Below are 27867 nucleotides of genomic sequence, written 5' to 3'. Positions count from 1 at the left end.
AATTGATGAAAGAAAGAAATGCTCATGCGATATGCCGCACAGCGGTACAGCAATTTATGTTAGGAAACTCCATTTGCAAGCGTGTTGATTTCAATTCAAATAACTAATATAAGTATGTATGTATACGAGGAGATTTTTTTATAGATTTTTGGTTGATTAGCGCATTTTTACTTCTTAAAATTGTTCAGGTATACGAACAGAGGATATAGTAAATTTGTCAGGAAGTTTGTAACATCCAAGGAAACTTCGGAGATCCTAAAAACATTGTGTAGGAATGATCTACATGACCTGCTTAGTCTATTTAGCCGTCTTTTCGGCTGTCTATATATACACGAACCAGTACCTCAGTTATCGCTCTGAAATTGTGCGCACATCTTTTTCTCTTAAAGAAGTTACACATTTGTCGAAACCGGCGTTATGGGACCACTATCTCAGGTCTTGTATAGAAACTTTTTTTTATTCGACAAGATATCTTCACAAAATCTAGGATGCATTTTTCCTAAGGCAACATTTCAGTTTTCTAAGAAATTGTACAGTTCGGATCACCACAGCATATAGCAATTATACAAACTGATCGATCAAAGTCCAGGTCTTGTATGGAAAACTTTTGTATTTGACGAGATATCTTCACGAAATTTGTCATGGATTATTTTCCAAGTACAGCCGTGCAATGTCCAAAGAAATTTCTCAGATCGGAGTACTGTAACATATAGCTACCATACAAACTGACCGAACAAAATCCATATAAAGATATTTGTATCCCCTTTTATGCAATAAGAAATGCACCTGTCAAGGGTAAATTATTTATCTGCGCTTTTATACTGTAAAAAAAGCGTATGTATATTTCTAACCTTATTTTATTGCTGAATTCTACGCCACAACACCCCACCAAGCTTGCATGAGCTCAAACATGTACATGTGTGCATATGCGGGTGCAAAATACTCAATAAATAAAAAAAGTGCAGGCAAGAAAACCACACACAACCACATATAAACCTTGAATTAACTGTTGTTCTCAATTTTATTTGCGGCTTTCATTATTTGCCTTTTTAATGAATAACAGTTTCACTTTTTGAATGCCAAAAATAGAAGTAATCAATGTATTGAGACCTACATTATGCTTCAGACACACACCTACATTATTCTTTATTTATATGAAGCGAAAATATATGCACAGGGCATATACATACATATGTATATAGACAAATATCTTTGCGTTTATATACGTTAGTAAGCTTACTTAGTCATGTTGCGGTTGCACTTGTTGTATGCATATACAAAAGTACATATATTTGTAGTTGTTTAAACAAGAAAAATCGAAACCACAACCGAAGAGTGTGAGAAAGATATGTGCTGCACTAAGTTGCTCTAATATATATCCACCATATGTAGGCACATACTTATGTATATGTGTATGTGTATGAGAATACATTTGTATGCACGTTAGTGTATACATATATATGTTTTGGAGTCGCCACTGCAATCAGTTAACCTCAATACCGTTCAACACCGGCGGTCATATGAGTGAATTGCATAGAAAAGGCGTTATGGTGTTGCTGACGCTGGCGGCTGTCAGCGGTCAGCTCAACTAGCTAAATTGGCATGCAAGCAAAAAATTCAAAAAATTGGAAAAAAAAACGACAACAACATGCATGCTTTTTCTTTATAAATTTTTGCTTTAAATTTTTTCATTATTTTTTTGCTTTTCATTGCATATTTTTTTGCCTATGTTGTCACTACTTTCAACTTCAGCGGCAGCTTGATTTCTTTTCCATGCACTTTTGACGACTTACTCACCTCACACGGTAGTCTTCTTTTGTTTTGTTTTTCGGCCAGCACTTGTGTGCTTGGAATATGGAATTCTATCACACCGCAACACCCACACACTGGCACACATTCAAGATGGTTTTCTGCATTGCAAATTTTATTATACCATTTCAAAGTGATGCTTCTTCTTTTTCCTCAGCTTTTGTTGCCATATGAAAGTTGCAATGGTTTAGATATCACTGCTACTTAACTTTCTTGCTGCCATTTTCTATTACTTACATGCCATTTTTTTCTAATTTTTTAATGCACGATTTTATCTACTTAGCTGCTTCTTTTCACGCTTCTATTGTCTTGCAGCTCACATAGTTTGGTATGCATCTCTCATTTTTCTTTGTTTTCAATTTCTATTGGCGGCGTTTTTTTGTATCTTTTCTTTATGTTTTTTGTTGGCATTGTTCACCACTTGTATTCGGGTATTCGTTTCGTGTGCATAGCAGTGTTTTTACCTCAGGGAGTTTCGAATACAAAAACTACAAAATGCTTACAAACATACATACTATGTATATCGTAGAAGTTGCAGCTCTTCTCTTTTTGTTGTTCGATTCTTCATTAGTCACTTTCCATTTTTAAATTTTTCGTGGTCGGAAAGGTGAAACGTTTTCATATTGAGTATTGGGTTTTCTGGCGAAAATTACAAGTTTAAGGTGTTTGTAATCAGTTGACCATATATTCCATTTTCAACGTAATTGTGACTTAAACTTAAACTCAAACTCAAACTTGAATTCAAACGTAAACGTAAACTTAAACTTAAATTTAAACTTAAACTTAAACTCAAACTTAAACGTAAACTTAAACTTAAACTTAAACTTAAACTTAAACTCAAACTTAAACTCAAACCTAAACTTAAACTTAAACTTAGGCTCAAGCGTATGCTGAAACGTAAACTTATACTTAAAATTAAACTTAATCTTAACTTAAACTTAAACTTTGACTTCAACCAGCGGGGCGAAAAAATAGAACAGGAATTCTTTAACTAAAAACCTTAAAAAAAAATTGATCCACTAAGGAGTGCTTTGATATAAATATGTATTTATCGTATTTTAGAAATTCAGAAGTGAATGTGTGTATGTATGTATGTATGTATAACCCCTTACCTCCAACAATGATGAAAATATGACTTTTTTCAAGGAAAGGTATATTGACGTCTAATAAATATTTAATGAAAATTTCACGCTTTCAGTAAAATATTAAATTAAGAGCACCATCATTAATCATAATTTTAATGTACACCAACACAAATACAAAGAAAACTCAATAAATTTGAAACAAAATGCGATTGATGCAAAGGAAAGTATGAGGAAATTATTAAGAGTTGATGAGAATGCTAATATACACGCATGCATACATACGTACCATATTGTTTTATTTGCCAAATGCATATTCATACATTCACACATACATACACATAGCATTAGAAAAGTGCATTTTATTGGCAACAGAAACTCATTTGCTTCTTCCGAGGAAGTAATTATAGCAGTTGGTAATTAAAAACAGTAAATGCATTGCAAAAAAAAATACCAAACTACAATAACAACAAAAACGTAAGCAACATCCATATATCGAACATAATATGCCTGCAATGTGAGATGATATGTGAGAGCAACAGCAGCAGCCGAGCAGCAACAATGAAAGCAACAAGAATAAATGAAATGCGAGAAAGAAAAACGTGTACGAAAAAGAAGCGAATGAAGAAGAAGCATCAGTGGCAAATACATTTGTACATTCCAGCACCTGAGTTGAGCGTGTTTGGCGCGTAGAAGTGAAAAGTTGGTGCGCACTTGTTGTTTAGCTGCTGACAAGCGAGAGCGCAGCAGCAACAGCAACAAAAAATCGCAATAATAACAACAATAGAAACAACGACGGCAACACAAACAATAATACCAGCAACAACAACAATAATATCAACAACATCAGCAAATATTCCAGCCACAACGTTGCTGCCAACTTTTGTCAACAACAAGTGCATGAGTGTTGCAAAGTGAAAGTTTGGCATTTGAATTTCTGAGTTGTAAACTTAAAGTTAATCAATGAATGGCAGTGGGAATGGGCAACCGCACACATATGTATGTACATATACAATGCGCATAAATACAAATGTATATAAAGGCTTGTAGGTGTACCCAGCTGATGTTGAAAGGGTGAAATGGTTGGTTTTGTTGGAATTTCACACTTTACGACAGTTTGGTGTGTTGTGTATATTTTTTTTTTAATTTTTATTTTTTTGAAGTTAATGTTTATTATTTACCTCTCTCAAGCCTTAGGCATTCTTCCATTCAAGTAGGCAGATGCAGAAATCACGATCACTTCAAATTAGTTTAGCAACAAATTTTGTCAAATATTTCTAAACGCTCTTCTTCTTCATACTCAAAAAATGTACACATATCATTTCGTTTGCAGCTTCTTGACTACTCGAAAATAAAACACCAAAAAATTAAAAATGTTGAAAGGCCAACTCAAAATATATGTACATACGTATAAAGGAGCGAACACGAGTATTCAATTTGTTGTTATAAAATTGTTCATTCAACAACAATTGCATTGTACCATATGAACGGCAACAGTGCTCTTCGCGGCGAATGCCGGTATATTAAAGAATGGTTGAGTAAAAGCAAAAGTGTGTGAAGTGGCTGGGAAATAGTGAATGCAAGTTATTGATTTTAATTAAGACGAAGCTTTTTTAAAACGCTCTCATACGCATAGAAACTCATAGAGCCTCATAAAGAATTTAAGTCTTATACATACTTTCACAAGAGTGGTGAATTTAAAACCAAATATTATAATAAATTTTGGATTAAACTGAATTTTGAAACAGTTGGCAACTCTGGTCGATTTTTTATTTAATTTTTTTCTAAAATTTCTCAAGTTAATACTTGCTGGTTTTTTTTTTACTTTTTCCTTCCAAGTTATGAAGCGCACCTAATATAGCTGATTTTTATTGTATTTACACCATAGTAAACGAAGCCTCTTCTATTCACAGTTAGGTGCAGAAGCCTGAACCTCTACAACTCTCTCACTCTCTCAATTAAACTACTCAATACTTATCTAATAATCTATGCCTTTTAAGCTGATATACTACAATTTTATAGAAATATTTCAAATATTTTTCTTAATCATACTCTTCGAAACCAATTTCTAAATGATTTTGCTTTCTACATACTCGTTCAAAATTTTCTCCCAGCTTAGCGGCAAAGCAGAAAACAGCTTGTTTTTTTCGTTTTTGTTCTCCTTTTTTGTCTTTTTTTTATAATCACGGTCAAGTGATACAGCAGTGGAGAAGTTTGATTTTAGGAAACAATTTAAATTCGAGTTTTTTTTATATATTCACTAACTGTATATACATATATTCACCATTTTAAGGGATTGTTGGGTATTAATTTTTCCAAATTTTTTTTTTACATTTTCTGTTTTCTAATACCCTTAGAATTAATCTAGAAACCCACTTTTCCATTGGAAGGTTTCGAAAAAAGCCCAAAAATAATAATACCGCTCGACGTTCGGAGCGCTCGGAGTGTGCACCTCAAACTATAAACGCGTTTTTCTCAAACACGCACTTTTTTAAACTGGCGGACATGATTCCGGTCGAACTGCTCAACCGATTTGCTTAATATTTTTTTCAAATGTTCACAAAACGCCTGGCTATCGTCCCTATATTATTTATAATTTATTGACAATGTTATGACAAAATTTATGTAAAAAGTAGATGGAAAATTAAAAAAAAAACACATTAACTACTTTTTTATTTATCTAAATTTTTTCATGATTCTAGTAAGTGACGTGATGGCGCAGCAATTTTGAATCCATTCAGATATTGTACCAATTGTCCACTTTATATCCTGGCTTCATAACTAAAATATTTTACTGAAATTTAGTTTTTCCTTTCTTTATCTAATTTTGTTAATTAATATTTCGTACAATTTTAAAATGCAATGTCATCTACAGCGTATTCTCTTGGTACATACATAATAATTTTGACTATATGATGGTATGTTAAAACGCCTTACAGGAATAGCTCCATTTGGAAAAGACTTGTTGGAAATTCCATCACTTCCCTTGCTTGTGGCTATTGCACGATCCATTTAATATGCAAAGTTTTAATTATAAAAGTTATTGTGATATTATTATTAAAAAATCATATAGTTTTAAAAATCGTATTGCTCGCTCTTTACCCCAAGTATATCTTTTTCAACAATTTGCGTTGAAAATCCGGCCATTTCTGTTGGGCACACTAAAGACTGTATAAAATATTTCAATATTTTAAGAACAAAAAATTTAAAAATTGTATGTATATATTTTCATATAATTATAATTTATTATAAAATAATCGACAGCGATTCCAAGACAGCTGTAGGGTATTAATTTTTTTTTAATGTTTTTATTGTAATTCTTATCTCTAGTTTATAATAATGTGCTGCTAATTCATAATACTAATAGTTATGTATATCTCATGTGTGCGTGTGTATACATTTCTGATTGGCACGATGATAAGAAATTTAATTTCTTTGTCAAAAATCAAAGTTCGGACTTTCGCTTCGATCATTATTCATTACTTGTGTTCAACTCTAAGCAGAAAAATCCTTCTCACCGCCAGACACATTTTAGAAAGTCCCTCTAGAGATCGGCTGCAGAACAAGAGATTTAGGTATCCAAGTTTTTCAAAATGATTTGCCGCTTATTAAAGTACATTAAATTTTGTAAATATACTATTTTTTTATATTTTAAATAAATTGGCTCCTGAAAACAAATATATGCAGATTAAACCCATTTTTCTAACTGCCAAGTGGATATAACAAATATATGAATGTCCGTTAGATGGTTCTGTCCATTAACTTTATAGAAGAAAGCTGAAAACATAATAAATCGAAACTTCATGTTGTTGTTAAAACGCCTTTGCTCCATTTGGAAAAGATTTTATAATGCACGATCCATTTAATGAAATTATGCAAAAAGTTTTAATTATAAATATTATTGTGATATAATTATAAAAAAATCATACCGTTTTAAAAAATCGTATTTACCTCTACCCCAAGTATATGTATGTATGTATGTATATGTATATATCGCGTTGGCACCAAATTTTCTCTTGGCCAATTAAAATAGGAAAATCTTCTATAATTTAGGCTCAGGCTTGTAACAGAATAAGCAAACATATAAATCGAAACTTCATGTTGTTATTTCGTTGCGTTAAATTTGGCTTTGTTGAAATAACTTGAGGTAAATAATTTACTAAGGTACTGAACGTATATAAATACATATGTATCCCGCAGTATATGTATGTATGTATCTTTTTTCTAAAATTTGTGGTCAAAAATGTACTCGCTCTTCACAATCAAACATTCAACCGAACCTTACTGATAAGCACGAACGCTATGTAGGCTGCTGATTATATATCTGGTCTTGGGCATCGCGAGAAATGCCAAGTGCCTTTAGACGTATCCTTTGGAAAAATCCGATATTATGAACTTGTCATCGACCGGCCGTTCACTCGCCAGCGAGGTTTACGAAGTTCGAACCAAATTTGCAGGTAAAATTGAGATCGATGAAAATTATCGAATAGAAAGATACGAGTATTGTGATCTACAGTGAAATTGACAGATCCTAAAGTTTAGTGGCATGCGGATGATTTTGGCGCACTATTGTAAATTTTTTCTTTCAAAATCCCGTAAAACAAATAGGAACCTTCGTATGATTAATGACATCTTCTGACGCAAAAGCTTTCTAAAAACCACAAGCAACCGCAAATGAATGCCATTTAAACGCAACGTGACGTAATGGCGCAGCAATTTTGACTCACTGACGGTTGGACCATAACAGTGCATACTATTCTGACCTTCGAAAAGATCTCTAACAGTGGTAAACAATGAGTTAACTTGGCTATTTACATATTTTAAATACGAAAAAAACTAACAGTTCTGCGCTTGTTCGTCTACTAATCGACAGTCTACTACTTTTTGTGGCGTTTCTGCTTTCGCCACAACAAGTGAAATTTGCAAGCAGTGGCATCATTGTAAAAAAAAACTATGAAAAAAACTTTAAGCAACTCATCTTACAAATTTTTCACCAGACTGCACTTGCATGCTAACAATGCACCTAACCTCACTAAAGAAAAGATGCAAAGAGACGGGGTAAGTGGTAATAAAAATGACAATTTCTCTCAAGTTGTTATGCTTGTTGGGTACTCTCGTTTCGCTTGTCAAGCATAATGAGTTTTTTTTTTTTTATTTTGCTTGTTTTTTGTCGCGTGTGAGTTTGTTATAACGCAAAAGGCTGCAATATAAATATGTGGTATTCTCAATAACTGGAGAATCAAACCGTCACATGGTATTATAATTTATTTAAAGAATGCCTATCGCGTATTTTTCCTTAAATATTATTTTTCCATTGAAAACTGATTTCATGTGAATATGTCATCCTAAGAAAGGGAATATTTCTGCTATCAACCGAAACGGTTTCGAATAAGTTACAAGAAGTCTTTGCTTCTTTTTTTATTTTGCGTTTATTTTTTATTTTTTGCACACAGCACGTGCTTCGTGTCACACCGATTAGCGAACTTCCATAACGAATTCAAACGTCACATATTGCTATACATAACCCCGACATAGTATGTTCCGTCGTATGTATATGAAAGTGGAGTCAAAAACGTGTCGACTCGTTTGCGTTGACCCGCTTTTATGACGAGGTCATCCAAAAAAAATACAATAACATTTTCGCTCTCACTTAATCGGCAAGCAATTAGCCGTTACTTCTTCAGTTGGCTGACAATAAGGTATGTATGCATTTTCGTCGTATGTTTGATCGACACATACGCTTTGTCCACTTTCAGGTCAACAAGCAGTGACTATGTAATTGCAAACCGCTTGTGACATAAATCTGAAAAAATACTTATACGTACATAGTATGCATATCTAAAGTGACTGAACGGTTTTCAATACTTATGCACCGAAGCGATGACTCGTTTGAACCCCGTTGTTGGCTCAAGGTACAATTATTGTTATGATTAATAAATAATAGAATTGTTATGCTTAAATACAACAACCAAAATGAATCGAACCAGTTTTGGTTTATTATGTGATATTTTTGTTTTGAGAGACCTTTCAAATTATATGAATACAAAATCTGTTAACCGGGGCCAAGTTGTTATGCCAATTTTTTGTAAAAAAAAATCTTAAGTCTGCGCTATCGCTTGGCTATTTATAAATTTGTTACTCAAGTAATTTTATTGTTCCAACAACACCAACAATTATTGCAACTTTGATTATGTGTAACATAGAATTTTAACCGTTTTTTCAGTGACTTGACAGATACTGTCTCCCAAATGGCTAATGCAACATGAGGCCGAGCATTGTCGTGTTGGAACTATTGCCTTGTTGCTCGTTGGTAATTCAGAGTATTTTGTGGCTATCGTTCACTTCAATTTGATTAGTTCTGGTTGATAGTGTATCTCTTTAATGGTTTCAGCCAGTCTTAGACGCTCAAAAACCATGTCTCCGAGATCATGAGCTGCAATTTCAGGCATCAAATAGTCGGTAATCATGGCATGATACGGGTCGCCATTGACGGTTATGTTCTCAAAGGCATAATTGTTGAAGAAATATGGACCGATGATTTCACCGGCCCACAAACCTCACCAAACCGTTGTATTTTTTTTGTTTTGGTGAAATAGCAGCTATTGAATCTCTTGAGGTTGCTCTTCCTCCCATTAAGCCAGAAATGAGCCTCATCGCTGAACAAAATTTGGCGGATTTTCATGGAACTTTTCAAGAGCCCATAAAACGAATTTTGTAAGCTTTCAAATTAAATTCTCGACGAAAAATGCGTCGAGTCGTTCCATACGTCAATCCGAGGTGCTGCGAACAGCGCCGAATTGACTCTCTTTGGTTTTCGTTTGCACTCTCAGCTACGGCTTACCTCTACTTGGATCACCCGTTATAATGAATTTGCTTGTTTCTGGTTTTATAATAAAAAATAAAAATACTTTTTTCTTAAAATGTTTCTTACTAAACTGAAGGCATTAAAATATTATTAATAAAATATTTGCGAACTATTTTAATAATGTCTTTTGTCGCTGATTTATGAAAATTTGATGTTAATCAGTATTTTGGTGCCAACTAATTGCGATTCATTGCCACATATACAAACGACATTAAAAACAAAACATTTTTAAAAGATTTTTAATTATATTTACATACGTACATATGTACATATAAGTATGTATATTTGTTTTTAAAAATGAAGGCTTCAAATAATGTATGTATATATGTATGTACTTGTACCCGATTAATAATAATCAGTTTTTGAGAATTTCTAATTTTTTTTTGTTTTTGTTTTTATTGGGTGTGAGTCAAAGTCGAAGTCTAACATAAGTATGTACTGTTTAGTGTACAATAATATATGTTTATCAGAACTATTCATTAAACAACAAACATCAATATATTTATGAATGAATTTGACTAAGAAGTCACAGCAACAATCAAAGAGTCAGAGTTCAAAATTGTTTTGACTCACATTAAAATAAGTCGTCCGACGCAATATGTTTATCAGCATTCGAATGAGATCAAAACAATAGTAGCCGCTTACAGCAACAACGGATTATCGACACAACTTAGATCTGTCGTCAATTAGCGTAATTTATTTTTCATCGTGATTAAACTCTTACAATCATAAAATTTCGGTTTTACCCAATACGTACCACTGTGGGCAAAAAATAATAAGACTTTTTAATTTATTGACCGAAATGGATTATTTTTTAGGTTGGAATAACTGTCAGTGCTATGTGTGTCGTTTTTCAAATGTCACATCAAAATTACCAGTAGTGTTTAGTATACGCTTGTCTTTCCGAAGTACAGAAAGTGCATTCGGCGATTTTAAAGATGAGTGAAATTATTCAACAAAGAAGTTCCATTGCAATGTGTGTGCGGCATCAAATTTCTAGTGCCGAAACGGCGTTCGGTGATAATTTTTTGTCACGAGCAAGGGTTTTCAATTGATACAACTTATTCAAAGGGAGTCGGGAACGCGTTGACGACGAATAACGATCAGGACAGGCATCAACATCAACTGAATATAAAAGAAAGAAAAATAAAGGAGTTTGTACTTGAGAACCAATGACTGACAGTCAGAGATCTTAGTGGCATCGTTGGCGGAAAAATGGCAAAAAGTGGCCGACCAAAAGTGTACATATTTTTTTATTTACAAAAAAAATAAATAAATTGAAATTTGATTAAAAGTACGAAAATCCTTTTGGACTACCCAATATTAATATTTCCTTACAAAGAGTGCTTGTTTGTTAACTAACCGTTAAATTATAAACATACATACATCAACATAAATCCATAAATATTGCCGCATATTTGCTCGCCTGCCACAACTGTCAACACTGCAACATATTGTTTTATTGCTTTTTGAAAATTTTTATGCGAGTTAGTTACATTGTAAGAAAGCAGGCGTGAAAACTCAGCTCAAGAGTCGATTACAAAATTTTTAAAAATAATAAATGCACTTAAAATTATATTACATGCGTATTAGAAAGGCATAAATTTGCAAAAATTATAGTTATTGCCCACATGCATGTGGTTGCCACAAGCAAATACAACTTAGTGTTTTTATGGAGATATGAATGTGGCTTGTAGGAAATTTTCATGTAAATATTGAGTAGTTGATATACGACCGCAACGACATCTATTGACAAAATACGAAAATACTTTTTCGACTACCCAATATTATCTTTAAGCATACTTGAAACTTATTGGTATGGATATACTATATGTGCAAGGAAATATGACATGATGCTTTTAAGGCGCTATAGAGAGTTTCTAAAATACACCTTGTATATAATTCTGGAAAAATTTTGTACTTAAAGACTCTGGGTGGGGACTCATACTAGTTAGTTATACTTATTTTAGTACCAGAAATTGTAGAAACATTATTATCTAGTACTTGGAAAAAGCTATCTGTAAAGCTTTTAGCATTTTTCTGCTGGTTAAAATCCGATAATTATATACATATGCATATTCACTTAAACAAGATACAGTTTATGTTGTTTATGTACATATGTTTGCGCTGAAACTCGTATAGCAATTAATGCCACCAACTGACAGGGCGTTAATGTTTTTGTGCAAACAATTAGCGCTATATATACACAGTACATAAAAGCAAATTCGTAATATTTTATAACAAAAGACTTTTACTGCTTAGGAATTTATTTGTGATTGACTTAACGCCCAGGCATAATTTTACGCTGTTACGCATTGTTTTACATAGGCAACTCTCAATATTACATATAATCACCATATGCATTAGGGTGAGCAAAACAAATTTTAAGATACCAGATGGAGTACAGTTGCTATGTCCAAGAGGAGTAGTCGTCCTTTAGGATGCGTGCGCTTGATGCGAATTTTAACAGACTCTGCGACCTCACTATCGATACCTGCAGTATATCATACCATGGGGTCCCCAGATGCTTACAGCGTAGTCTTGCCAATGTGGGACAAGTCCATTGTTTCCCTGGTGCTCTGCTCTAGAAATTTCCTGCAGTCTTCTGGTTCTGTCAGCCCCACCCTGCGGGCGTGTGTCGCCACCGACATCTTTAAAAATTTAGCTAAAAATCCTGTATTATTATCTTTAAATAAATTCCATAAGTTAATTTTTGGATGTGCATACACACATGTATCACAACTTGCATACATTCACACATTCCCACCACCCAGCAAGTGTTAAAAGCCAGCGCGCAGTTAATCTGTCCGCGGAAACACCCAACAAACAATACTTGTAAACAAAAAAACAGCAATAACAATGAAGAGTTAAACAATGCAAACGCATTTATAAAAATCAATTTTTAAACACCAGCCATTCATGCAAACTCACATCCGAAAGCAAACAATAAAGCATTGCCTCTATGTATGTATGTATGTATGTGTAAATAAATTACTAATTTTTGTCTTTGTTTGTGTTTTCTTTTCTTTGCAGTTATTCGCTACATTTGTACAGCAATTGGTGAGTGTCAATCTATTTCCTTTTTCTGTTTATTTATTAATTTTAAATGCGAAAAAGTGAAATTCACTTTCTAACACTTCACAACTTGTGTGTGTTTAATTTGTATTTAAAAAGTTTCAATTTGAAAAGATGAAAAAAACAACAATAAATAAATGTCTGCTGACACATCGCAGCGTTCGGTTATAGAATTTCTATTTCATAATTATCCATTCACTAATCATTTTTGCCCGCATAATTACACAGTGTCGATTATTGAAAATTATTTTTTAATACAAACACACACACATAAAAAATATAAGAAATGTAGGTATTTAAAAAAATAATATTCAAAACTTGTTCAAAATGGAAAATATAGTTTTCCGAGTTTTATATAAATGAAAGTTGCAGCGAAGCTTCAAGGTTACGATTAATATACTTGTGTACATACATGTATTTTAAGTTCTGTTATGGTATAAATATATAAAGTTAATTAAAATAAAAAAGATTATAATAGCTTAAATCGAGCTACCGGGGAAATTAAGTAACATTCTATAAAAGAAAGTGTTAAATTGCATAGCGTTCGTTATGAAAATTTTAAGGGGCGTACCCTTTGTGAAATAAAAAAAAAAATCGTTTTTCTCACATTCCGATAGTCCACACCTTTAAAAATAATATACTAAAACTTTCAATAAATATTTCGAATATTTTTTGAGTTATAGTCTTCTAAAAAGTAGCCGTTCAGCACAGCTCAGTCAGCTCAATCAGTTTATCTTTAAGGGGTTACAAGTATACAGTTAGAGGGCCGAAAAAAAGCGAATTTTCCTGATTTTTTTCTGAGAAAACTTTTCAATTTATTGATCCAAAAATATTTACACATATTATTATGGTATCTTTTAAAAGTATTTTAAGACTTAACATTAGTAAAAATACTTATTTTGAATGGAACTACAGCTGATATCCGGGAACTCCTCTCAAAAAAGACATTTTGCGGTGAACACTATATCGCTGAACTGAATCCTCTGAAATTAAAAAACGCGTACAGATTTCGTTTAAATAATTTAATCTAGTGAAGCAAATGAAAGGAATAAGCAAAATAAAATTTTTGACAAAATGGGGTTTCTCAAAAACAAATATACGATTTTTGACAAAAATTTCGGCATTAGATTGTTCATAAAAAAATATTTATCGGTGAGAAAAAGTCTTCATTTAATTACTAAAAATTATATTTAAAAAGCTTGTGTTAAAATTAGAGACTATTTGGTTTAGCCGTTTTCGAGTAATGTTGCTCAACGACTTTGAAAACACCATTTTGAGAACGCGTTTAAAGTTTGACCTTGTACTTCCAAGCACTCTGAAACGCCTTTTCAAATTTGCGTGTAACTTCGTTAAAATATTCACCGGAACGATATGAAATTTTCTGTGTGTATTCTTAGATATATGTATGTACAAAAAGAAAATAAAATAAAAAGAATCGTTTTTTTTTTAATTTTAACTGTATGTAATCTCTTAAAGCGTTTTCGCGAATTTCGAATTTTTGCGGTGATTACTCGTACTCGAAGACAAATCACCCGTTTAATATTAAATTTTTTCTGCATGTTCTGTATAAACCAGGTCTTCATACAAGGGCCAACGAGTTTCTAATCTAATCAAAAACGAGTTTTAATGTACCAAAAACGATTAAAAAAATAAACGCCGCCATTTGTAAATTTTTGGATTTTTTTTTGGGATCATAAGTCATCATACGGGCAATATTATTTACCAGACGAGTTTTTTTTAGGCTTCATACTAAATGTCACAAAATCATGTTAGCATTGGTTGACCTTTGTTTGGCGCGGTCGGAGTTCGCGTGTCACTTAAAAAATAATCATTTTTTTCGTCAAAAAAGTTTCTGTATAGTCCTAAAACATGTGTTAGTATACCCTTAAAATTTAAAATAATTGATTTAGTAGTGTTTTATGAATTTCCAAAAATCTCCTCTGTTAAGGCTGTCACACTAGGTGTATCCTTAGTTATGCAAAAAAGCCATTTTCACTTTCTGAGTAAGATTTTTTGACTGAAGCAAATTAGCATAAAATTTAATCCGAATTTTCAATTTCTTCAAACAGTTCTATGTTTATTTTTTTCCATAGTTATAGCAAAGCTCATACCTTTGTGAGTTAATTGCCGAGATTTGCCTCTCTTTTCGACAAGTGTAGAATTATTTTATCCTATTAAGACCCAAATAAAAACGTGTAGTGAAAATGTATTAGGACTTGTATATAATTCATTTTTGCTGAAATGAGAAATTTGTTAAAAAAAAAGCCTTAGACTTTTTGTTACGAAGTTTTCCTTTAAATTTTCAACACATTTTATACCACCAAACTTAAACTGACAAACTACGTATGACCAACTGCATTTTCAAAGTTAATTTTAAAAGTAAAACTTTTGACGCCAACAGTTATCAACTGGTAATTCAAACTCTATTATCCATTTCCACTTTTTTCTTCTAACTTCCACATGAGTATTATATTTATGGAGTTATATCAAAATTGTTTGATGTTTTTGCAGTGGAAAAAGGTAGGAAAAGGTAAGGAAAATATAGCGAATTTCTTCATTATTTTCACTCATTTTTGAACATCCGTAACTTTTTTTGAACTTCCCCGAATTTGTTTTGGTTAAATGAAGCTTAAAATCTCACCTTTCTAACACTATATGGTATGACACAGTGTGATTGGTAGCTCTGGAGATATACGACTGCAACGACATCTAAAGACGAAATACGAAAAGACTTTTTGGATTACCCAATATAATTTATATGTAAACACGTTATGCACGTATAAGCACTTCTCGCACTTTTAGTTTTTTACTTTAGTTGCTGTTACCAACGAGACATTCAAAGTCAAAAAGCTCGTTTTGAATGAGAATAAAGTTCTTTATCAGTTCATTTCTGCAAACCAGTTTGAGAATGCGAATAAATTTCATTTGTAACATTTCTATGCCACTGTTTCTCGGTCACTTCACTCTTAATTTTCAAATCGCAAGTTTTTACTGTTGACACTCGCCAATTGCCAGTTTTTCACAACCTTTTGCATTCGTATTTCATATTATAGACTTAAAAACTGGCCGTCGCGAATTATAGTATATGCAGCGACCAACAACAAAGACTGGGCAAATAAAATTGATTGCAGACAGACTGGCGATTATTCATTACCCGTTTGACAGCGACAGTGACAACAGGAATTATAAGCAAGAAGAGAAAACAAGCATAGAAATAATAATTTTAATTACCCCAACAAACAGTCAAATGTGGCGAGAAAAACAACAGAGAAAAACCAACAACAATAAGACGTCTTAAGCGTAAGACATTTAATTTTTTTACTACCGCATGTACATACGCGCACACACTCACACATATGAATACATAGTTGGCTGCAAATATAATTTGCCCCCCCCAATTATGACCTGGGCGCCTTTGCGCCTGCGCGTCAGTTTGGTCTAACTGCACATGGCGACAAGTCTGTCAAATAAAATACTGCGTGCCTAGCATGAGACTACGGAAGTCTGCGCATAGTTTGCTGCGACTAAACATACACACACACACGCATAATTACGACTATCTGTGCATTTGCATACATACTATCTTACTGTATGTGCGTGTGTGTGTGTATGTCACTCGTCAATTGCCTTTCTTATTTCTTCTTCTGGTTTCGCTGTTTATTTGCTAGCTTATTATTTAATAATTACCTCAAAAGCAACAGCAAACATATTTATGTGTAACGTGTGTAAATAACCGCTTGCATTTCACATGCGCGTTGAAAAGTGAAAAGCTTACTAGTAAATTAAGCGTTATTTTGGTGCTTTTGTCTTCTTTTTCTTACAAGCGCCACCTTTAATTGCCTTACGCGGCTGTTTGACCGCCTCGCGGAAAGCGAAAAGCGGAAAAGCAAGAAAATCACTTTCAATTGTTGTCGGCGAAATTGTCAAAACACACTTCAACGTTGCGCTGCGATGTCGCTGAGGGCGTGTCATAATATTACTTGTTTTATTATTATATTTTTTGTTGTTGTCTTGTTTTTCGTACCGCATATTATTGCACTCAACGGCTGGAGAGTTCTTATTAGTGGTCGTTGAGGGCGTTATGGAGGCATTGGTAATAAAATTTCAAAAAATTAATTGTTGTTAATGATATACACAATGCTTTTACTCCTTGGATAGTCTCTTATGTATAATTATCTAGACTACGACCGAAACTTTTACTGTTCAAAGGCATCAACTTCATGAATTGGGGAAAAATATGAATATGTGCGATTTTTTTTCAAAATTTTAACATTTATTTACTTAAAAGAATAATAATGTGGCTCTTTCAGAAAATAACGAGAATTTTCTGTCATAGAAAAAAATATTTATTAATTCGTCTGCTTTAATGCTGTCGCCTTCAAAATACTCTCCATTAGAGATTATGCATTTATGCAAGCGCTTCTTCAATCGATGAATCAGGTCTCAAACTCGATTTTTGGGATAACCTTCTGCTCTTTCAGCGATTTCAAATTGTCCTGTAAGACAACCGTTTAGGGGTTCTTTATTGTTTTTGAAAATAGTAAAAAGTCACACGGAGACATATTTGGCGAATGCGAAGGCTGGGGCATCGTTACAATATTGTTTTTGTTCAAGAATTCACGAACAATTAACAAAGTGTCAGCCTTTTAAAAACGAGAATAACCAAACTCTTAAAGTAAATCTAACCTTAGCGGCTTCAACCCCGAGAAATTTTAAAAATTCCAATGTATTGACATACTGAAGCTACAACATTTTCCCATCTTCTGGCATTATGCGGATTCCATCCCAAAAAAACTGCGCCAGCTTGTGCTGCTGTGAAACGTGCACCATTGAGGGCGTTCTGCATCGATTTGAACAAATGGTAGTTAAAAGCTGAAATCGACTTAAAATATTGATTATAAATTTGGATATTCTTCCACTATTCAAGACTCGATTTTGTATCTTGTCTTAAACAATACCTCGTTAATTCCTTAAATGAAACCTACCTTCTCTAAAAAAAGACAGGCTGTCATGAATTAACCTTCAAACTTTGTTTTATTGTACAGGGTGAACAATTTCGAGGTTCCCAATTTTTTAAAAGAAAAACCACAAAAACTTTAAATTAAATAGGGAATGTTTATTATCATTCCAAAGAATATTCTTTGGTTCATCCATTGAGTCGAAATTTCGATAAATCGTTCAAGCATTTCGACTTATAACTGGCAAATGACACGCGTGATGTTTTGCTTCAAGGCCTGAATCGAAACGGGATTGCCCGTATAGACTTTAGACTTTATATATCCCCACAGGAAAAAGTCCGACCCAAAACATGAAATTATCTGCTCACCGAAGTGTTCTTTCAATAAATCCATTGATTGATTCGATGTGTGGGAAGTAGCGCCGTCATGTTGAAACCAAATGTCACTGAGGTTAAGAGCTTCAATTTGAAGCATCAAATAGTCGGTTATCGTGGCGATATAACGGTCGCCATTGACGGCTACGTTCTCACCGGCATCATTTTTGAAGAAATATGGACCGATGATTCCACTGGGCCACAAACCACATCAAACCTTTGTTTTTTTCTGGATAAAATGATAGCTCTTGAATCTCTTCAGGTTGTTCTTTTTCTCAAATGCGGCAATTTTGCTTGTTTACGTACCCATTGAGCCAGAAAAGGGCCTTATCGTTCGGTGCCAATTTATTAGATTATCATTTGTCTTCTTATGTTACTCATAGTAGATATGAATGTTTGTATCGTCTATTACAATGTATCTAATATTAAATAACCTTATTTTCTCCGAAGTTATTTCGTGGTTGAACAACAATTTTATAATTACCACCATTTCAATCTCGATAAAAGAAACTAACCTCGATTTTCGACCAATTTTATGCATTCTCTAAAGCATTCATAGCTTAACTGAAATGAATAATGACCAAAAATGGGTTAATGAAAATTCGAAAAACTTAAAAATAAAATTTAAAAAACGAAATCGTAAATCTTGGCCTCGTTCAATTTAATGGCGCTCGTAAAATCAAACACCTTTACGACGCGCACCAAAGAGAAAAATCTTAGCCGCCGCGAACGGCGCAGCAGGAAAAAGTGCAAAGTAGCAAAGCTGGTTATTTTATATATCGATCGATTTGACGATCGATTACAGCAAATTAATTGCATTTTAACAGCAATACGTACCGAAAGCGGCCAGTTGCTCCGAGCTTAAACTGTAGCAAAAGCAACTAGGAAAAATGGTTAATGAAATAAAATGGATAAAAATGGCATGAGCCAGCTATAACTTTCGATCGACTGCTAACGAGGGAGCGTGTGGTGGCAGGGAAGACATTGTTGTTTTGAGCAACAACAAGAAAACTACAACAGCTGGTAGTGCCACGTTCGGCTATCATATGCGCAACATCTCCTCCAGCGAACCAAGGCAGTGCGCGGAGTCAACAACACTTGTTAGTTGCAACAACATACCGAATAAAGTGAACAATTGCTGCTGCTGCTACACACATACATACATATATATATATATATATATATATGTATTTATACTTGCCACATGTCTATGCCACGCAACGGCGAAAGGCGTCCGCTGGTGTTAACCGGACGACTGGACTCTCATGTACATAGCGACGGTGGCACAGGTCGCAGCGCCATGACAGCCGTCAATACATGTACGGTGTGAAAACACTTTCTAATGACATTTTAACCAGTTCAAATGTTTTTGCGAAAATTGTTATAAAAATAATGATGATAGCGCAAATGTATGACCACATAAGCAATTAATTACTACTAAACGCAATGCAATTAAATGGTTATAACACCATAAACATTTCAAAAGCATTCATTCGATTAAACCAAGAGGAAGTGTAATAAAATGTAAAATAAATAAAAAAACATCATTTAAATATAAGCTGAATTTAAGATGGCTGCGAACTACCTAACTCATCAAAAATGTCAAACACTTTGTATTTAAAATGCTTTAAAATGCATGTTTGTTGTTGGTTTATAACTTCTCTACTCGCGATCGTATTTCTAATCAAACTTGAACAAATTTTTTTATTTATAATGATCTTTAATGAACCAAATATGTATATACCATTTCGGTATCCCACTTTTTACAATTTTTCCACTAGAGACATTATTCCATCGGTGTAAATCGAAATTTCGAAATTTCCAGAACGGAAGCGAGCGAACCATTGTTGTGCTACACGAACTGATACAGCATCGTCTCCACAAACTTCACAAATTTCCTTGGTGGCTTGCGTGGAATTCTTCCCTTTTTATACAAAAATTTCAGAATATACCTATTTTCTTCATTATTTTCATTCATTTTTGAACAGCTGTAACCTTTTTTAAACATCCCCGAATTTAGTTTTTTTTTAGTTTTTTTTTGGGTAACTGAAGCTTAAAATCTCACCTTTCCCTCACTATATTATATGACGCAATGTAATTGGTAGCACTAGAGATATACGACTGCAACGTCATCTAGTGACAAACTACTAAAAGACTTTTTCGACTACCCAATATATGTATATGTATGTATATATATAGCGTGACGAGCTGCGTCGATTAACTATTTTCGTCAGTCTATCCGTATAGACGCAATCTAGTCCCTCAGTTTTTGAGTTATCGATCTGAAATTTTGTTCGCAACATTATCATATTATTTCTCCGCACTGCTGATATTAAACCACTATGGTATACATATAGTACCTTACAAACTAAACGATAAAATACAAGTTCTTGTAAGGATACCGTTTTGATTGCAAACATTTTTAATCGTAAATATGATTTCCATGTCTTCCGGATTTTCGAGACATATGTTGGTTTTACTATACTCTCGGATTGACTTCAGCTGATCAGTCGGTTACTACCCTCTTTGGGAAATCTCTACAGCATTTCAAGCAAATGCTTTTGAGGAGAAGCTGTTCTTTCATTGATGAAATTCATGGAAGCATGCTTCATAGAGCCTGTGCGCCATAAGATTTTTGTGTTTCACAAAAAAATTTTTTATTGTTAAAAAAATAACTATCACAACAACATGTTTTACGACTTTACGGGACTTTAAATATGCTTGTCTAATATTGTTAAATTCACCATTTAATTGAACTAAAGCGAAGCTGAAAAATCAGAAATATCAAAAAATTAAAAAAGAGAGAAATTAATGCATTTTAATTTCGATATTCAAGCAGGTAACACTATCAGCGGCAGGCACAGCTATTCAGTCGGTTTTTGAAAGAAGATACCCTTGGTTGTGTCGAATAATCAAAGTTGTTTTAGTATATATATGTTTTCTATAAAAGAGACGGTGAATAAATATAAATGCAAAATGCAATTTGTACAATTCGAATCAACTTTGTTGCTGAGCATATTGGTTCTTGTTACAGCGATAACAGCCAAAACTCAGAAAGCCGTGCCTGGAATAATGACGCCGAGACTATCACCCTTCTGTGATTGTCCACGGTTTTATGAACCAATCTGCGGCACTGATTCTTTCACCTATTTAAATTATTGCGAATTCAATTGCGCACTGCTCTATACGATCAGCCATGGCCAAAGCCTGTATATTAAGCAACTGCAAAGATGTGATTAAGCTTAAACTAATATTTAGTGGTTGAAATAATAAAAAAAAAACAAAAAACATTATATATAAGCCATGATGATGTTAAAGGTTCGTTTTAATATAATTTAATAACATTTTGCTAAGATTCCTTAGAAAATTAAGGACAAAAATTAAATTTATATTGAAAAAAAAATATAAAGAAATAAAATAATTCTGAATAAAAGGCCTTTTTAAATTGTGTTGAAGTTTTTATTGAAACTTCTAAATTTAATTTTTTTTTGCAACTTTACGGAAATGCCTGATTTTAAATTAAATATGCTTGGAAAAAATATTAAATATTAATTAACCGTAAAATTGGAAATTAGTGAAATTGATAAGTGCAACCAAATAGCAAAAAACAAAGTTTGCAATTTTTTATTTATATACTTACATATAAATTTATCAACACCGAGTGGAACACTTCAGTTAAAGTTGTTACAAAACAGTCTCTGGTTGCCGTCACCAACATTATGCAATGAAAAGTCAAACGCAAATTCTACAACTGATCAGACTTTTCCTGCTGAACACATCGATGCTTGCTACGCTGACGATCGCTACTACAGAGCACGAAGAAGTCTCGGAGAGATCAGTTTGTATGTGTACAAGAGAATGGAACCCAGTCTGCGGCAGTGATGGTATCACCTATGGAAATCCTTGTCAATTTAATTGCGCACTTTTTAAAGAAGATAATCGGGGTAACCTAATTATAAAGTATCTTACAGCATGTAGAGATTGAATTTAAGACGAGAACAATTTTACATAGAATTTGAATATACTAATAAATAAATAAACAAAATTGTAACATTTTGGTCGACCACTTTTTTGCCATTTTTACGCTAGAGACATTATTCCATCAGTATAAAACTTTCATCAATGTAAATCGAAATTTCAAAATTTCCAGAACGGAAGCGGGCGAACCATTGTTGTGCCACACGAACTGATTCACCATCGTCTCCGTAAACTTCACTAATTTCATTGGAGTCTGGCGTGGCATTCTTCTTTTTTTTCAACTTCCGCGAACTTAATATTTTTTTTTTTTGGTTAAATGAAGCTTAAAATCTTGCCTTTCCAATATCATATAGTATGATGAAATGCGATTGGTAGCACTAGAGATATACAACTTCAACGACATCTATAAAAAAAAATACGAAAAGATTTTTTCGACTACCCAATATATCTCTTACCTTGGCCGATGTTTTCGATAAAAATACAACTATAGGCTCTGAGGTCTACATATTCGGTACCCAGGAGCTTGAACACTTTTAGTTCCATAAGGTGACATATTTCATTATATTAATTCCGTCTTGATTTGTACACAAGAAAGTAAAAGAATCGAATGGAATTTAAAGTTGTGTTCTATGGAAAGTAGGCGTGGTTGTACTCAGAATTCTATCATTTTCAAACTGTAATAAGTATAGGAATATCAGTAGAATATCCTATACCGAATTTGATTGAAATCGGTTCGACGGGTCTCGAGATACATATGTGTTTTCCCTAAAAGTGGGCGGTGCCACGACTATCGTTTAGTTTTGATCCCGACTCCATTAAAGTCGTGTCATGGGGTTACCATCCCATTTCCTCCATTTTTATACTGTCGGTAGGAGTTCTCATAATCTTGTATCTTAAGGAGTTTCAGAAATATGTACATTAAACTTATTAGAAGATGGGCCACGACCACTTTTTCAAAAACTTTCGCCCACAGGTGCCCGTTGGTACTGCGATCCTTAGCAGGTGCATTTCTTACAGATCTTTATCTCGATTTTGATCGGCCAGTTTGTAAGGCAGCTTGTGCGATCTGAACCACTTGTTCGGGAATGGTAGCCAATTCTAAAATTCGTAAAGATATCTCCTCCTATAAACAAGTTTTCTATAAGAGGACTTGATATTGGCAAACTTAATTTACCCTCTTCAACATATAATTACCAATCACAAAATCGTTTCTAATTATCGGGCCAGCAGTCTACATGCATATTAAGCATTTGCATGGCGGATATGCTTGCGAATGTCATTAAATATTCAATAGTCATTGAATGAAAATTAAGGGAATATTGGAATTGTAAAAATCACAGACTCTTAAACTAAACGTGCATTGAAGTGTCACGCCCACAACAACATACTTATACTTGCTCAAACACACAATGTAGAAAACGTATTAAATTGAAACGCTGGACTATTAAATTTCAAGAATCCCCATTCGGGCCCGCATAAAAATCCCCCTTTTACTTCGCTATGTTTATTGTTTACTAATTACCACTTGGTAGTCAACACTTAACACCCTTGTGTTGGTTCTACGATCGATAAGAACCGCAAACGTATTTTCATACGAGTATTTAAGCGTATAAACTTATCAGCGCTAAGCAAGCGAATTCAGTTGATTTTCGAAACTACGTACGCGAAGTTAAAATTTAGAAGCGACCGCTGGTTGTTTAGAACAAGCCAACAACAACATTACATAATAATTTACAAAGGCGAATATATATATACATAAATCATAACGAAATGCAATTCCTACGACTAATCACATCTTTGCTGCTGGCCGTCGTGCTACTTGCCACGCTGACCGCCGCTGCACCAGCTGCAGAGAGCGATGGGCCCTTCTGCCCGTGCCCACGCAACTACGATCCAGTCTGCGGCTCCAACATGGTGACCTATTCGAACCGCTGCAATTACGATTGCGTGCGCCGTGATGCGGAACGCCGTGGACGCAGTCTGAATATGCTGCGCTCTGGACCGTGCTAAAGACATACAAACGAACCATAAATGGGTGTATTGATTTGAAATGAGTTTTAAATAAAGCTGCTTGTGACAATGTTGTATGTGCATTAGAAATATATAAATTAAATAATTGTATAACCAGTGAGCTGGGCGAAAGTGCTGAAGATTTTATATATGTATGTGAATAATATTAAATAAAAAATAAATTAAATATTTTACCTGTGAATAAGAAGCATTGTTTGAATTTATCGAAGTTTCCACAGAAATTACTCACCATTGACCATAAATGTTGTGCTCATTTGTAACTTTAATGACTGTTTTCGTTTGTGTATGTGTTTATGACAACAATATTATCAATATGTGGCAGACCAAATGCGTTATCAGCAAGCATATCGTTATCGCAGCGATAATATTTTAATATACACTGTAAATACGTCTATCAGCGAAATGCCAATAATAATAATAATTGTTATGAACTAATATACTGAAATATGCGGTGGACGCAGCCGTCGATGTAGTGTGCTGCTTTAATCGCCTTCAGTGTAATATTAAATAACTGCTTACACATATAATACCCTTCACAATTGCATTTCTATAGCATAAAAGGGTATATAAAGATCATTAACTTGATTTTGATCGGTCAGTTTGTATGGCAGCTATATGTTGTAGTGATCCGATCGGAGTAATACATTCAAAGATTGTGGCGTTGCCTTGGAAAATAATCCCTGCCAAATTTCATGAAGATATCTGGTCAAATAAAAAAGTTTTCCTTATAAGGATTTGATTAGGACGGTCAGTTTATATGGCAGCAGGCATATCTTTTAGTGATCCGATATGACCGATTTCGACAAATGAGCCGCTTCTTGGGTAGGGAAATGTATTTGTAAAATTTCAGATCGATATCTCAAAATCTGAGCGACTAGTTCACCAAAACACGTATGAACAAACAGTCAGTGGAACAATGCTAAATCGACTTAGCCAGTACTTTGTAGGGTTCCTACTGGGTTGTAACACCCAAATAAATGTTAAAACAAAACTGCTAAGGGAACCTAGAAAACTTTATTTTTTTTTACCTAAAAGACGTGCTCTTTTGTAAGCGAGTGGCAGAAGAAAGCGCAACTGTTGACGTTCAAAGCTATGTTATCTTCTTTATCGTTGAATTATTTGCAGATTTTTACTATATTTGCTCAAGAAATTCCTAATATTTATTTTTCCCTCCGCCACACTACATTTCTCTACACTCTTCACTCTTCTCTCTACAGCTTTTAAGCAGCTTGACGTAGTCTGCAACTTTTTTTAGTTTTTTTCCAGTTTTTCTTGCAAATTTATATCTATAAAAATTATTATTTTTTGTTTATTAATAGAAAAGAAAGAATTCGTGTTTCCGTATGGGACATATCTGATCACAAGTATTTCGCATTCGTTCATTTACCCAGTTGAGGGCAACATTCGATTAGCAGCGAGTTTATGGCGATAATTTTGAATTCGTCAGAAGTCTTTTTTACTCATTCTACGTTTTTACACACACATAGCTAATGCATTAACAATATTTTCAGAATGTGATGAGTAATATTTATATTTGGCTAATCAACAATAAGAGTTTCAATAAGATCTAGAAATCTCTTTTACAGACTCATTTTGATTTTTGTATTAGTTGTATTAGAATTTCTCAAAAAATTGCCTAGAAAATCGTTCTCAAATTCTACGAACAGAAAACGTGGTATCATAAATTTATCTTAGTATACATAGTTGTAGAGATTTTGAACTTGGTATCGATGTTGAACGCACTATAAGTATTTGTCGTCGCTATGTTGACCTCGCTTAAACATATAGTATAACCTTATACACTGCTAGTCTTTATAAAATCTGAACTTGAAATCAGTCATCGTTTTCTGCACATTATAAAATTTTGAAATTATTTTCAAGCACATGTGTTGACCTTTGACAACAAAAATGTCCATTCAGCGCATTTGGCAGATTACGCATTCAGAAACTATGTATAGTATACATTTTATTTTTCCAAATTGGAAGTACTGACTATGCAGTGATAGTCCGAGTAAAGCAAAGAGCTTATCACATCAACCTTGAAAACATATTGTATTGAACAGTGATAAGGAAATTGTGAATTATAGAAATGATCACTATTTGTTTTGGGGTAAAAATACGAGTTTCCTGAAATAATATTTCTCTCAAATTAATTATTGAATTTTATAATTTTTTTTTTTGCTTTATAAAATTTTTTGGTAGTAATATCATCGAAGTGAAAATGGATTTCAGTGAGGCTTTTGACAGTTTGGCCAGAAACATTTTTTTGATAAATAAATTTTTTTGCAAACCTCGTAGATGTTCTTGGTTGTATTTTTATCACAAAATGTTGTAAATATTGCACGATAAATTTTCACAACTTATTTTTGTAATAATTTTGTTTGATTTAGAAATAATTGTAAATCTTACTAGTCCCGGGTAGATAATTTTTGAAAACAAAAAAAAATCATAGTAGGTTTAAACCCAACGGAGACGAAATATAAAATGACAAAAATGAAGGAAAAAATAATTTAAAGGCGTTCTTAGGTCGAGAAGAAGTAGGGGAGGAAGTGGTTGAATTTTTAAGACTTAAAAATGGTTTATCTCAATTCAAGGGAAACCTACGAGTCTTATAGAAAAAATCTACATCTCTTGTATTAACACCTTTTTCACATAGCCTCCAAATTAATGTAGAAAAAATTAAATAGGATTAATAAATTTGGGTTTTTATTTTTATCTTGAATAGTTTTATCATGAAAATTGGTGGAAACGTATTTTCTTATGTCCTAAACGCAAGGAGATAAACCGTTTTTAGACTTTAAGAATTCAGCCACGCCTCCTTCACTTTCTCTTCCCGATCAACTGATCGCCCGTAAATTATGTTTTCCTTTCACTTTTATTTCTCATGGCTTTCTACCTACTATGAATTTCTGTCAATATTTACCAATTTCAAATGCTTCTACACCAGTTTATACCCATTTTAGTCTAAAAGCCTTTTGAAGTGAAACTTTTTAGGGACACATAGACTCTAGGTCGCGGTGCAATCCTCACACACTTGTCTAAACTTTTTAGACACAGTAAGCAGAAAAATCGATCGAGGCAACAGATTTTCATTCGGCTTGCGGTATACAAGTACCGTAATTTAGGTTGAAGGGATTCCAATATTTTTTGGATTAATTGGCGCAAAAAACCTCTACCAAATGCTTAAAAGTTTTAAGCAAAAAAACTAGCAAAAAAGAATACAAAAAACAAACAAATATTCTCAAAATTATATTTTTCTTTTCAAAGCAATTTAGTACACCATTTTCTTAACTTCAAAAAACAAAAAAGGAACTCACATTCAATTTTGTTCAAAATTAATGAAATTTTGCTTAGTAATCTAATTGCGCCTCTGAAGACAGGAAATCTTTAACTGCTTCCAATACTATTTTTTTTATACTCTTGCAACCAGTTGCTACAGAGTATTATAGTTTATTTTAAACATTAAACTTATTTTCTATGTCTTCCAAACTTTGCTTTCCTTTCTAAACCACAAATTTGCATATCACTTCCGATTTCCAATCATCGATTGCCCATAAACCGAAATTGCACAGTTATATTTAAAATCGCGTGTGAAGCCAAAGCCCCATTATACAGCTGCACTAAACTGCTCAGCAGCGGAAATTCATTAGCAATTTTTGATCAAAATATAAATTTAATTTTGCCGTCTGTGCTGA

The 27867-nt window shown here is 33.4% G+C and overlaps 2 protein-coding genes across 2 annotated transcripts in view; both read left to right on the top strand.

Moving 5' to 3' along the window:
- Positions 1 to 27867, top strand: part of LOC126759790 (uncharacterized protein DDB_G0284459) — a 504946-nt gene that overhangs the window by 408086 nt on the left and 68993 nt on the right. The window contains exon 6 of the mRNA XM_050474902.1: positions 12790 to 12816. The gene's annotated coding sequence lies outside the window, so the exon portion shown is untranslated. The remainder of the gene's footprint in view (positions 1 to 12789; positions 12817 to 27867) is intronic.
- Positions 23757 to 24359, top strand: LOC126759787 (serine protease inhibitor Kazal-type 2-like). The gene has a single exon (XM_050474900.1). The coding sequence runs from the start codon at positions 23912 to 23914 to the stop codon at positions 24149 to 24151; it is 240 nt and encodes a 79-aa protein (XP_050330857.1). The 5' UTR covers positions 23757 to 23911; the 3' UTR covers positions 24152 to 24359.

The sequence above is a fragment of the Bactrocera neohumeralis genome, chromosome 5 (genome assembly GCF_024586455.1).
Source record: "Bactrocera neohumeralis isolate Rockhampton chromosome 5, APGP_CSIRO_Bneo_wtdbg2-racon-allhic-juicebox.fasta_v2, whole genome shotgun sequence".
Classification (NCBI taxonomy): domain Eukaryota; kingdom Metazoa; phylum Arthropoda; class Insecta; order Diptera; family Tephritidae; genus Bactrocera; species Bactrocera neohumeralis.
This window is presented reverse-complemented; position numbering and strand designations above follow the sequence as displayed.

Excerpts from the sequence above, each read along its gene's own strand:
- LOC126759787 (XM_050474900.1), top strand. The coding sequence starts at position 23,912 with ATGCAATTCCTACGACTAATCACATCTTTGCTGCTGGCCGTCGTGCTA.